This window comes from Vulpes vulpes, chromosome 15 (genome assembly GCF_048418805.1).
Source record: "Vulpes vulpes isolate BD-2025 chromosome 15, VulVul3, whole genome shotgun sequence".
In the NCBI taxonomy this organism is placed as follows: Eukaryota; Metazoa; Chordata; class Mammalia; order Carnivora; family Canidae; genus Vulpes; species Vulpes vulpes.
In genome coordinates this window covers 116,859,407-116,873,335 of record NC_132794.1, presented here as the reverse complement: position 1 = coordinate 116,873,335, position 13,929 = coordinate 116,859,407, and the positions used below count along the sequence as shown (strand labels likewise).

The 13,929-nt window shown below is 62.6% G+C and overlaps 1 protein-coding gene across 2 annotated transcripts in view; it reads left to right on the top strand.

The window, feature by feature from the left end:
* Positions 1-13,929, top strand: part of TCERG1L (transcription elongation regulator 1 like) — a 181,171-nt gene that overhangs the window by 109,320 nt on the left and 57,922 nt on the right. For both annotated transcript variants that reach the window (XM_072740432.1, XM_072740431.1), the window contains one exon: positions 10,756-10,847. In XM_072740432.1, coding sequence (XP_072596533.1) covers positions 10,756-10,847 — 92 coding nt within the window. The remainder of the gene's footprint in view (positions 1-10,755; positions 10,848-13,929) is intronic.

Below are 13,929 nucleotides of genomic sequence, written 5' to 3'. Positions count from 1 at the left end.
GGTTATCTTTGGTAAGAGCTCTCTTCCTGGTAGGGGGCCTCCTATTTAAACTCTCTCAAAGGCCTAAGAGGGACTTAAAATGCCTTCTTCTCCTTTGGGCCCTAATGGTCTTTAGCTGGGAATAATCCATATGCCAAAGTGGCACATTCAGTGGTGGCCTGCCCTTGACCTGTGGTCCCCATACTTTGGGGTAGAAAGCAGCCCGGCTGCCCCGCCTGGGTGCTGAGCCCCTCTCCAGCCTGGTCCCAGGAGGGTGCAGGTGCAGTGGCTGCTGTTCCCTGATTGCTGGCCCTCCCAGGCCAGGTGGAGGAAAGGGGTCCCTCCCTGAGCCCCCTGCAGCTCCCCCTCCCAGGCCAGGGCTCTGGGGTGGGGCTGGAGGACTGGAGAGTGTGTCTCACTGGGCAGGCCCCGAGCAGCAGTGGGGATCCTGCAGACAGACTCAGTCCTGTGGGGTAATGGACTGTGGGGGGTGTGCTGTGCCCTTCCTGGCCGAGCCCTAAAGTTGGCCTCAGGGGAATGCAACCAGTGGGGTGTTCTCGGGGTGCTCTGGAACCCAGAGACCTGCTACAGGCTCCCCTGGAAGCCAACAGGCTCAGGGGGGCCGTAATTCCTGCTCCAGAAATATGGGTCTCAAAAAAAAAAGAAAAAGAAAAAAAAAAAGAAATATGGGTTTCACGACCTCCCTATTATATTACAATTGCTTTCATGCTGAATCCTATTCTTTTACAAGAAATGTTCCTATTTGATAAAATTTAATGATGTAACTTAAAATACGAATACAGTTAGTTAATCACGCATTCCTCTTCCATATGGAGCTAAAGCTTAGGAGAAGGGAGTTTGGAGACGTTTTAAAGTCTGAGACCGTGACGACTCACGCTAACGTAACCCAAGTGCTAAGACAATATTTGAACTCTGGGGCCGCAAGACTTAAAGTCAGCTTCGTCAGACGCCCCTGAGAGTACTGTAGGCTCCTCTTGAGAGTCCTTTCTCTACGAAATAATAGTAACAGAAATTAGGGGCCTTGAAAAAATTTCCAGGGTGAAAGTAAAATTTAGTCACCTTGGTCACGTGTGTCGAACATGAACACGCTACATGTGCCGCAGCAGGGATACCAGCGTCTATGTCATCAAGGCCTCATGTCGTTGTCCGCACGTTTTCCGCCTTTGGCTGCTCCCTGAACCTCCCAATGCAGGGAAGGGATCTGCCGCTTTGCCGCTTGGCTCCCTGCCGGCCCCTGGGGTCGGACTGGGGTTGGGGGTCTCTCAGCTCTGGGACTGTGCACCTGCTCTCCATCATCTCTAGGTGACCCTCCCGGGCCCTGGTCCCGTCCCTTCCCGTCTTGGGGTCTCAGTTTCACGTCCCGGAGACTCTCTCCGTGTTCCTCGTGTGTGCAAGTGGCCGCACCACCGCACAGGGGCCTGGCCTGGCCTCGCCCGGCCTCCCCGGCTGCTGCTCGCTCCCTGCCAGCCGCTGACGCTCATGCTGGCCTCACACTCTGCCTTTCTCTCCCTCACACCCCCACGTCTCGTGCCCAGCTTGGAGCAGGACAGTGCACAGCACGTACTTCTTTTTTAAATATTTTATTTATTTATTCACGAGAGACACAGAGTAACAGAGAGGCAGAGACACAGGCAGAGGGAGGAGCAGGCTCCTTGCAGAGAGCTGGACACGGGACTCGATCCCGGGACCCTGGGGTCATGCCATGGGCCAAAGGCAGATGCTCCACCGCTGAGCCCCTGGGTGCCCTCGGCACATACTTCTGAGCAAAAAAGGAAGAAACAGTTGTAAACCCCTTGTCTTTGTGTGGGACGGCTGGCCCAGGGCTCAGGGACGGAAATGGTCACCTGTCAGCGGCCGGACGAGAAGGGGTGTGTGGGCCATGGCCTCAGGGAAGGTCCGTCCCATAATCCGCGTGTGACGAAATCATCACCGGGCCACGATATTGCTTAAGGTTCCGTTCACTTGCCGTAGATTCTGGATTAGCAGAATTGTCACCAACCTTAAAACCAAAGTAGAAGAAATAAGTCCGTGGTCCATGCTGCGTGAGGACGGGAAGAAACGGCTGGGAACCCCGGCCCCCCAGAGTTGGTGGAGGGGGGGCTTTGCCTGAACTTTGCAGGGTCCTGAGGTTGGAGGTGCCGCCAGCAGGGCGGACCCAGGCTGCCGGCGCCTCTGAGGGCCAGTTCTTCATAGCCCTGTTCACTGCATCCTCGAATTAAAAGAAAAGTCTAAAAACTGATTTAAATGAGACACATGTTCATAACTCAAGCCAGTCCTGCCCGTAAGTATGAGCCGGAGGAGGAGACGGGGCGTCCTCACCCCGTGGTGCCGCTCAGGGCCCGGGGGGCAGCCAGCCTGGCCCCGCACAGACCCGCTGTCCCTCCCGTGGGCCGAGCCGGGGGGAGTGTGCCCGGAGCCCCGGCCGCGCCCCGTCGTGTCGTTCGCCCGCTGCAGGTCGGGGTGGCGAGGCCGCGCTGGGGGCCCCGCGGGGGAGCGTGTCCTGCGGGCTGTGAACACCCACTCGGGAGCACCTCGGAGCTCTTGGTACCGCCGTCCGTGGGCTCTATCAGAATTGCTTTGTTTTCTCATTAAATAATTAATTTGTGACTCTTTGGAGTGTGCAGGGGAGTCCCATCTGTTGATTCTGTTATTTAACTTGATAAAAGTGGGCCATCGCGTGTGGAAAACCAGATAGTCATCCAGGGAGCATTTACGCTGAGGCGGGTGCCTGGCGGGGGTGTGCGGGCCCCGTGGAGGCCGGCCCTGGGCGGGGGCGGGGGCCGGGGGCTCCCCCAGGGGCTTCCACATGGGGTGACCGGGGGTCTCCTGGGCCGGTTCCCATTCAAGATGAGAGCCTGTGGGGCAGGGAGTCCTGCCCCGAGGTTAAGGGGCCCCACGGTCTCCAGGCCTGGGAAGTGCACCCCCGAAGGCTCCTGGTCACGTCACAGCAGCCCAGCGGGTGGGGCAGCGGGACGTGCCCCCTGCAGACCCACACCGTCCTTTCTAAAACCACTTTGAGGGCCTCTGGCCCGTGAGCTTCCCCTTTCTACGCTGGTGGGGAGAACCTCCCCTGCGCCCCTGGGACGTCTTGTTTCAGATTCATCGTCCTGTTGACGAGACGCAGGGGGGCCCACGGTGCAGAGGCTCCCCCGAGAGGTCAGCTCCGAGGCCCAGTGCAGGGCCCAGGTGCCCTCCTGCCCACGCAGGGGCCTGGACGCGGGTCCTCGAGCTGTGCCGTCACCGTGTGAGTCCCTGGGACCTCAGGCCCTGGAAGCGGCTGTTGTGTGGACTCAGTCCCAGGGCACCATGAGGAAGCTTGGAGAGGGCTCCGGACGGAGGAGTAGGGGTGGGGGTGCCCATCCACCACGGACAGGCCGCACAGAGGAGAGACGGCCACGGGCCCCCGTCTGTTCCAGAGGAAACAAGTGGAAGCGACGACCCCCGAGGCCTGGGGGCTGGATGGCTACGTCTTGGGGTGCAAGCATCGTGAGCCGCCTGGCGCCGTCAGCCTTTGGTGCAGAAGGGGAGGCGAGCCGGCCGGCCTCCTGCGGGAGCATGTCCCCGGGCCTTCCCGAGCCCTAGGCCTGAGCGAACACCTGCTTCTGGGGCGCCAGCCAGGTGGACAGGTGCACAGGTGTGCAGCTCCGAGAGGCCCCGGCCCAGCAGGGAAGCGAGAACGCCCCAGCCAGGGGAGGTGACAACGCAGCCTTGGACCCAGAAGAGGGGCTTCCGCCGCGGCGGGGGAATGACGCACCCGGGGCTACTCCCAGAGAACTTCTATTTGACCCCCCCCCACCCCCTTCAGAAAAAGTCGCAGCTGACGTCGTGTTCATTTGTTCCAACCTCCGTCGGGTTTCCTTCCTCCCCTTTGTGGCGCCTGTAGGCCTGACAGGGACCTAGCAAGCGGTGGATCGTGGCCACCGTGTTCCTCTCCTGCCGCGGCCCACCCGGCACCACGGTCCTCGTACTAGTCTTTGTGCATGGAGGGGGCGCAGCGGCGGCCTTGGGGTCCCCAGGGCGCCACGGCCAGGACGGCGGAGCACGGGGCCGGGTGCGCGGGAGCCTCCCGAGGCGGGGGAGCGAGGTGGCGACTCCCTGCTCTCGGCAGCTCCGGGCCCCGCGCCGCCTGGAGGGTGGGTGCTGCTTACGTAGCCCAGCCCCGAAGCCTGACACGGATTCACGCCTTCCGGAGAAGCTCGGGTGCTGTACTTCAGCACGTCCGACCGGAGCCCCAGGGAGGGGTTTTAAGGATGGTTTGCAGGTTTGCGGGACTCCCCCTCCACCTCTCCCCGCCCCCACCCTGTCTCCATCCCTGCGTCCACCTGCCCCCGGCTCTGCACCCCCTCCCGGTCCACGTTGGTGGCAGGGCCCAGCTGACGCCCGACGGCGCTCAGAACGTCTTTCCTATGGAAGCCCCCGCTCGCCGTGTCTCCGTCACCTTCAGCCCCTCTACTTGTGCGGGATAATTTTGACGGTGAACCTGTCTTTTGCAGTCGCGCGGGGCTCCCCGAGCACACGCTGCCGGGTCAGCGAGGGGGCCTGGGGCACCGCCCGGCTGGTCCCTCCGCGCGCAGGTGCTGCGCCTGGCTGCCCGCTCCCTCTCTCGGGGCCCAGGTTCCCTTGCAGACCTGACCTCCCCCAACACTGGATGCCGGGTCCGGGCACCGGGGGCGGGGGGGCACGTTACAAGCAGGTAGGAAACGAGTTCTCTCTGCAGCTTGTCGGCTCTGGGGTCTCTGTCCGCGGAACACTCGGCGAGACTCGGAAATGATTCGCTATTGAGATGAAAACAGTCTTCAGTCACGCGGGGTCTCAGCGGGGTCCTGGGACCTCACTTGCCAGCCCCTGCTGGGGAGCGGGGAGGTGGGGGCTGGGACAAGGCGGGCCCGACATCCCGGCCCTCCACGTAACCCCCCAGGCCCAAGAGCCCCCCGGGCACCTGCCGTCCTGGCCGCCCCACGCTCTCCCCGCTGGGCGGGCATGAGGTCATAGTCCGGGACCATCCACGGCCGGGCGGCAGGACTGTCCTTCCAACCCGGGGGCCTCTGGGAAAGCAGCCGGAGCACCCATAACGGGGCACCCCTGTCCCTGCTGCCGGCGCACGGGCCGCGGGCTCCCGGACTATGCTTCTCAGTGTGGGGACGACTTGGCCACAGGTACCTGTGTCCCTGCGGATGTGCGGAGCCCCGTCTTCCCCGCAGCAGCCCCACTCCCGGGGTCTGGTTACTCTGACTCGGGGCCTCGCAAGCCCGGCTGCGTTGGCAGTCACACACCCCAAGAGGTGGGACACGCCACCTGTGTGTCCCCTGGTGAGAGGACGGGACAGGAGAGCAAAACCCCGAGGCCCACCCGCCTTGGCCAGGTCTGCGCCCGGCCTCCCTGCGGCCCCTGAGCTGGCACCGGGGTGAGGGGGGCGCCCTGGGAGCTTACGCCTCGCTCCTTCCGGCACCTGGGCTGGGGTGAGAACCGAGGTCAGCGGCTCCGTCCTGCCCCGTTGGCACAGTCCTCCGCGGCGGGGCCTGGCCGTGGCCACGTGGTGCCAGGGACGCAGGGACGGGGTGCACGGGCCTCCTCGGGGTGGTGGGTGCACATGGAAACAGGATGGAGGGGGCCGTGCCTCCCTAGCACCCGGCTTCTGTCCGTTTGCTCTCAGCCCTGGAATCCCTGCACCACCTGCTTCCGCCCGTCTGTCCCTCCGTCCGTCCGTCCGTCCGTCTGTGTCCCAGGCCGGCAGCTCCAGCTGATCCCCCACGGGGCAGCATTAGGGCAGGCGCCCCCACTGCTCCGGGGTCGGGGTCCCCCTGGGGTGCTTGTCCGCAGGACGCACACTCTGCAAACCACCGTGTTCTCCAGGCCTCATTTAGAAACACGTGCAACAGGCCTGACTGTCATTTTTATTACCCGACACATAAATTGCGTTTTTTTCTCCTTATTTTATTGTCAAATTTTCGGGGGAGCTCGATGCCACTTAAATTGACAAGCAATTTCCTCCCTCCCTAATGGTTTATTTTGCAACCTGGAAAATGACTCACCTGGTCTGTTTTTCTTCCGTGTAAAATGAGGTGACGGTTCCCGCTTTGCCTAAGCGTCTGGGGTGGGGGTGGGGGTGGATTACGTCACGATGGTGCTCGTGGGCGGGCGGCGGGCTGGGGGCTCAGAGCCCAGGGTGGGGGGGAAACGCTGTTCCTTGTTCCCCGTGACATGTTTCTGTTTGTCGGTGATGAATCCTCTGTTCCTGGAGGTGAAAATGTTCAAATATGGACACGGGGTCACCGGACTGGCACATGCAGAAAACGGAGCCCCCGTGAGTCCAGGATTATCCACTAACACTCACCTGTCTACACAGCCTGCTGTGTGCGGCGGATGGAGGTCACTGGGGAGGGGCACCTGTCTGCGGGCACGGAGCCCCTGTGACCGGCCGTCCACGGGCCCATCTCCCCGTGAGCCCCGGCACGCTGCAGGCTGAGGCCAGCGAGCACCCAGCGGTCAGGGCTGTGGACCCTCTGGAAACTTCCTGGATGGCCTGACGACTCCGGTGGCCCCGCTGTGCCCTTCAATCCTGCCGCCCTGGGAAATCCCCACCGGGCTCACGTGGGGGCAGACACGGAGGGTCAGGGGTCCCTCAGCCTAGGAGGAACCTTCCCACCGGAGGAGCCGTCCGTCTGAGGTCGCTGCTGGCTTTCGGAGTAGGAACGGTGGGTTCTCTCTCCTGCCCTCTTCCCGGGGGTTAATCCACCTGCGGCGTCGGCCCCTCTCCCAGGAGACCGATTGCACCCCCGCCCCCAGGGTCACTTCTCTTCCCTTGGGATTATCCTCCAAATAGCTCCCCGCATCCCGAAGACTTTTAGAATCCCCCAAACTGGAGGAAACTTGAGAGATGGCTCCATTGCATGGATGGGAAGCCTGAGACCGAGGGAGGCCACGATTCCCCGAGTTAGAATCCGATCGAACGTAGAGTTTTCCTTTGAATTAGGACGCACCGATGCAGCTTTCCTCTCCTTTGGAAGCATTAGGTACTTTTGTCTGCAATTCATTTTAATAAATTGAAAAAAAATTGTTTGAATGTCTTAAAGAAAATCCTAGTGCTTTGTGCAATAGGAGCAGCCTTTGCTGAGCCGAGGGCCGGGGCTCCCACCAGACCCGCCGCCCTGTGCTGCGCCCCGGAGCTGCCGTCGGTCGGAGGCCTGACACCCTGGTTTGTTCAAGGGGCTGAGCTACGGCCCCTGTTGGCCTCCCTGACGGGCTCGGGGGGCGGGGGGAGCGGCTGACGGGTCGCACCCTCCCCTGCGTGTCGCCTGCAGCAGCAGGGCCGCGCCGGGTTCCACGTGAGCCGCAAATAAGTGCTTGTCGGTTGACGGATGTGGTGATTTTCAGCACAGACCCCCTCCCCCCTTACAGATGTCCCCCGGCCTCTCGGCCCGACCGGGAGGAAAATCGACCGCAGGCCACGGGAGAGCACTTGAGATCGCGGAGCCGGGCCAGACGGACGGGGCGGGGGTGGGGGGGGCACCTGAGAGCTCTCCGCCCCGGAAACCCACGGTGACCCCGAGGCGCCCCTGCGCCCGTGGCATCACGACTCGTGCATTTTCCTCCACGAACTTGCTTTCTTGGGCACTCAGGGGAGCCTTTCCTGACCGCATCGTCGGGGATGCAGAGAGGCCGGGGCAGGGAGTTCTTGGGCGCGTCAGAGCCCCCAGAAGTGGCCGCGGGGAGCCGTGTGACTGTGCTTCAGCGGCGGAAGGGCCCAGACGCCGACCCCGTTACGTGGGAGAGACCGAGGCACAGCGACCGGCCCCCCACCCCCGGGGGCGCCTGCGAACCTGCCTCTGTTAGGACACGTGGGTCCCGTAGACGCTGCACCGGGCACCGCACAGGCACTGCCCCGGGGCGTCTGGGGGATTTCGGGGCCCTGACCCGGTCCTCACCCCCATGGCCTGGAATGGCCGACGGCAGCTCCGGGGTTCAAGACGGGGCGGCGGGTCTGGTGGGAGCCCTGACCCTCGGCTCAGTCACAGGGAGCCCTGCACATCCTTGGGCTCAAAAGCCAGAATTGAACAGCTGGTTTTTACCAAGATCAACCGTTTTCAATAAAAGAAAGGTCGTGATATGTTTTCTCAGGATCGTGAGGGACCAACCCCGAGTAAGGCGACTCGCATGTGCCCTGAGCCTGCCCCGCGCACGGCCTCGCCCACAGGCCTCCGGACGCGAGTCTCGCGGTGCGCACCATTTACACGTGGAGGAGACCCCGACACGCGCGTGGGCTCACGGTGCTGTGATCTTCCGTGGGGTCATCACGGGCTCCGTGGTGCAAGGCGGCCCCACAGCCTCGTGGCGCCCTGGCACGGCCCCTTCCGGTTTGCACGGAACGCAGAGCACGGCTGGGGCTCGGCTGGGGCGGGACGTTCGCAGCCACCTCCCGGGTCCAGGGACAGAGCAGGCCCCAGCGCGGGCGCTCGGTGCGGGGAGTCCAGGGCCACCGCCCGCAGGGGGCTCGGCGCCAAGCGGAGGCTTCTCTGCGCCTTAGGCCTGCTTCGGGCTGGGTCTCCGCGGGGAGGCGGGTCTCACGCTGTTCCCCGGGGCCCCTCGTGGCTGTGAGGTCCTGCCCGGGGCCTGGGAGCTCCTTCAGCTGTGCCCCAGGGCTCGACAGGGTCCCCGGGGGCGCCGCCTTCCTCCTCTGGTGTCGTCTGCAGCCGCCCACCCTCCGTGGCTCTGTCCTCCGCGGGCCCCCGACACGGCCCCGCGGCTCTCTGGCCCGCCTAGACGCCTTCCGCCGCACACTGTCCCGACCCGTCTGCCCAGCGCAGCAGCGAGAAGAGCCGGGGGCTCCAGAACCGCATCTCGGGGGCCCCCTCGGTCTCGAGCACAGTCGGTGGGTGGGTGGCCACGTGGAGGGGCCGTGGGCGGGAGCCCAGACGGGGATCCCTGGGGTCTGGTGTCCAGTGTCAGCCATGGGCTCCTCGGACGGGGCTGGGGAGGCCCTGGACCTTACTGCAGCGCCGACCCTGGCTTCTTGGCTGGTTCCAGCCCAAACAGCAAATGTTCATGTTGCCGGACACCCAGGTCCTGAGCCCTCACGGCTCAAATGGGCCCCACGGGGGGAAGCGTGGGCAAAGCGGCTTGGGCGTGGACGCTGGTGAACCAGCATCTGGTTACCGTGAGGATGACGTGTCCCCCCGTACGACATGAGACGCTGACAGAAGTGGTCCTGGGATTTCAAAGTGGAACCCCGACTCTCCAGAGACACCTGGTAAACTGAGGCACGCTTGACTTTCCCCTGGCTTCCCCAGGCTGTGCCTCACTTTCTGCCGTGCTTTGCCGCCGCGTCGTGGGCAGGTGGCCCTTCCCGTCCACTGTTTTGCACGTTTAGCTCCTCCCGCCGTGCGGGCGAGCGCCCTGCTCTCCGTGCTGTGGGGCTGGGGCCGCGGGTGGGTGGGGCGTCCCCAGTGGAGCCCTCTTGACCACCCGGGCTCCTGGCCGCTCCTGGCACCTGGACGGGAGGTGGGCTTTGGGGAGCAATCCCTGCAGGTTCCGGAGACGTTAGCGCCGCCCCGGGCTCTGCTGGTCTCCATGAGTGATGCTACAATGTCCCACTGCCCTGAGGTGAGAATTTTTGTGGCTCGGGTTCGGTTCCCTGGTTCAGTGGAAGCTGGAGGCTCCTTCCTTGGGGCCGGTCTGGACACGGGCCCGTGCTTGGTGTTGCCACGTGTCCCAGTGGTGGACACGGCTGCCCTGGGGCCCGCAGGTCGGCCTTGACCCACTTCTGGGCTCGGGACGGGCCGCCCTGCCCGCTGGACCCGGCTCTGCAGCCCCGAGGGCCCCAGGGGCAGACGCCCGCACCCCATCCCGGCCCGCGGGCCCCTTCCCACAGCCGCCTTGCCAGGCTGCGCGGCCGAGGAAGCCAGAGCGGCCCAGGCCAAGGAGGTGGGGGAGGCGCGGTGGGCTCGTTTGACCCCCCGGCTCGGTGTGTGTGTGTGTGTGCACGTGCCTGCAGGCGCGCGTGTAAGGCACTGGTCTTGCCCCTTCCTGCCGCCCCGACTCTGCTGGACGGACGGCAGCTGCAGGGCAGGCCCCGGCCCCTCCAGCCTCTTCCAGAGGGGATTTGTCGGGTTGCGGGGCTGGCGTCCGGTTGGAAGGCCTGGGATTTGGGTTCTTAGCATGGGCCCCACGGCGAACGGCGCCGGGTCTCAGCGCATCTGAACGTCTGAGGGCCGTGCGCACGGTTCAGAGGAAGAGGGACCTAATCTTGGTTTCTGTGTGCAGAAGGCGCATTTTTGTCACTTCCCCCTCCCTCACCGGGGTGGTGGCCCCGGCGCCGGCGCAGTGGTAACGGGGGGTCTGAGCAGCGCGGACCCGTCAGGATGGGGACCAAGGGTGGGCCGCCCGTCCTGGCCACGAGCTAGCAAGGCCCGAGAAAGCCTGGTCCTCCTGCCCCACGCTGGCCTTCGTCCTTGTCACGGAGCCCGCCGGCTGCCGGCTGCTGGCCGTCAATCCACGGCCCACGGGCCTGGTCCAGCGGCCGCGGCCAGCGGTGAGGTGGGTGCTGCGCGGGCCCAGGAGGAGTTGCCGCGGGTGTTCGGGGCCAGCGGAGGGACTTTGTCACGAGACCACGATCAAGGCCTGGGACAGCACCACTGTCTGGGGGATGCGCGGCGTGTGCTGCGCGGCGTGGAATTTTCAAGGCCACTTTCTGTCTGTTTGGTTTATCCAAAGTGAAGTGACCGGTGGATGCTGATGACAGCTGTTTTGGTCCCGCAGATAAAAGCCGAGAGCGCAGCCGAGCGCCCTGCCCGCCCGCCCTGGTGCTGCACGCCGAGAGGAAGAGCCCAGCCAGGGACGGAGACGACAAGGTTGGTCTCGGGCCCCTACTCCCGGTGGGTTAGGAGGACCAGGGACACGCACACACCTGTTTTCCCACCTGGCTCACGTGCGGGGACGCTTTCCCGTCCGCCCCGTGAAATGGAGCCAAATCCACGGGTCGGCCCGGAGCACAGCCGGCAGACGGGTGTCCGAGGGCGCGATCCCAGCCGCCCGGCCTGCCCTGTGGGTCCTGGCTCCAGGCCTCGTGGTCGGGGCTCCGTTTGGAGCAGTGTGGGTGGCGAGCTCGGCTCCCGGGTGCGTGGGCTGCACACGTCAGGGCTCCAGGCCGCAGCTACACAGACAGCGCCCGGGGAGGCCTGCGCACGCCTGCGTGTGATCTTATCCGTGTGTGGACCCCTCCACCCCCCACATTTGCTCTTCCTCCCCTCGTTCTCATCTTAGGCTTCTCTTTGCCTTCCTTAAAATCCTCAAACGGCATTTTGAGGATTGACCACGGCGCGTTCACCTTCCCGAGAACGACCCACAGGATTACATTTATCGCTGCATTTGAAAATCACAAACGGCACTTAATTTGCTCTGATGTGTCAAGGATCCTGGAGGCCGGCCGGCCGCCTCAGAGTCCGGGGCACGTTCTCCTGAACCTGCTTCCGCCGGGTCCGTCTCCGCCACCGGCCCCGTGAGCCTCCCCGTCCCCGCGGGCGCTCCTGCCCGTGTCCCCGCGAGGCCATCGCTGGGCAGCATCACCCACCTGCGTGTCCGCGCCTTCCACGGCCGTCACGCCAACGTCCCTCGGCCTACGTGGTCACGACTGTTAGCACACGTTGCACGTTAGCTCCCGGATGTAGGATCCCTCTGTCGGAGATGAACATCCGGGCCGGAATTACGTATTTATTAAACAAATATCCTTTCTAGAGCCTTAACTACGTTCTGGATCCCTGGGCCCCGCGCCTCTAATTCACTTTTATCGCTTCAGCGCGGAAAGGGAGTTTTATGCCATTTTTATCACCAACAGGAAATCACGAGCAGCGTGTGCCACATGGAGAAGACCTGGGTAATTAGCGGTAGAGAACCCAGCATTGCCAAATTTAAATGTTGGTCCCGGCCACAAATCACGCCCGGCCAAATCTGCGTGAGTAATTAGCTGGGGGTAATCCGCTGCTCGGAGGCCCTCGTCGGGTTTCTAGCGTTCAATTAGCTTCATAATGAAAATCTCCCCTTGTTTTTCTAATTGGATCAGTAATATAAACTCTGGTCTCAATATATATATTTTTTTAAAACACCACTTTCTGGGTGCCCTCTGGCCCCCGTTTATGTTCATTATTTATCCTGACCACTTTTTTTTTTCCCCTCACAGGAGGGAAAGTCATCTTTTCCTACCCGAAAATTCTAAACGGAATTATTCTTCGACTTCAGAACGTAGGGATGGTTACAGAAATTAAAGATCGTTCATTCTGTGTAATTACCTGTGTCCGGTCGTGAACACAGGAGGAGCCTGGAGAAAGCCCAGGATGCACTCGTGCGAGCTTGAGGGCCCCTCGGGTCCCGGCATCCCTCGTCCCTCCCCGTTTGTCCTCAACCAGAGACCCCGCGGGGACCTTCCTGGAGGAACACTGTCGGCGCGGGCCTCCCGTCCTTCCTCTCGGCCGCCGGCTCTGTGCACACTGTCCCGCGGCCCTGACCACGGGCCCTTCCCTGTCCTCGTCTCGTGCGCGGGTGGCTGGACACGGGGGGCAGCCCCCCAGAGCGCCACGTTTCCGTGCGTGGGACCTGCTTTGCCCTGGGCTCTCAGTGACACTTGGGCTTCTCTGAACTTTTGGTCCAGATCTCGTGTCTCAGTGCTCGCAGAATTTAGGTTTGCCTCTCTGGCTCGCCGGCTTGCACGGAGGCTGACGTGGCCTGCACGAGCGCCGGCCCAGGTGCATGTGGGGTTCTCTGCCCACGCCCTCCTTGCACCTGCACCCTCCTTGCACCCACGCCCTCCTTGCACCCGCGCCCTCCTTGCACCCATGCCCTCCTTGTACCCATGCCCTCCTTGCACCTGCGCCCTCCTTGCACCCGCGCCCTCCTTGCACCCACGCCCTCCTTGCACCCACGCCGTCCTGCACCCGCGCCCTCCTTGCAGCAGGTGCCCTCCCCTCATGTGGCAGCGCTGAGTCCAGACCCTCCAAACACATGCTTAACCATCTCTTCACCCTAGGGTGTCCCGTAATGTCCTGTAACAAGCAATGGGAGAAACTGGGTTGGCATTCTTTTTTTTTTGTTTTTTCCCTTTCATTCAACAAATCTTGAGCTTTAGTAGCACCTGACATTCTCAGCTGAGAGCCTGGTGGTTGCTTTGAATACCATCTTGGTGTTTTTTTAATCTCACCTGAATTCTTAAGAGAGAGAACACAGTCTCATATTATTCTACATTTGAGATTGAAAGTGTACAAAGAGCTGGGAAAAGAAAAACCGTGTCCTCCCCATGCCGCGGCGGTTTGCATGCTCACCGCCCCTCCATTTCTCTCCTTGAGCTGCTCCAGGGTCGAGATGACACTTTTTAAAAGATTCCTCATTGTGGCTTTTGCGGTTCTACCTGCAGGAATTCGGTTCTGTTTTCCCTCCGTTTGGCCAACAGCCAGCAAGGCAGCTAAAGAAGTTAATCCGGACCTTCCGTCTGCGTCTACGTTGGTGTTATCCCCACCCCGTCCCGTCTCTCCTCCAGCCACTTTCATTTCTCTCCACATCGTATCCATGATGAACGATGAACAAGTGCCCCAGCCATGTATTTTTTTCTTTCCAATAATAGAGAATAAATCTTCATTTTCTCCTAGGTGATGTCATGTTCAAACCTTCTTTATCTTCTCAACAGAGACGCCGACCCAGAGAGATTTTCAAACCCAGCTCTGCCCCTGGAGTCCCCTGCACCGTGTCATGGGCCCCCCGAGCTGAGCCCCCAGCTCGATGCTCACAGAGGGGAGACCACCCTCACTGGGTGCTGCAGGGGGGCGGGCCAGAGTCCTCGTCCTGCCGTCAGGGCCCAGCCTGAGCACGCCGGGACCTCTTGCCGCTTCTGGCGTCCTCGCCAGGGGACATGGTTTTGGAAGCTCTGGGCTGCGGCCTCTGAGTTTG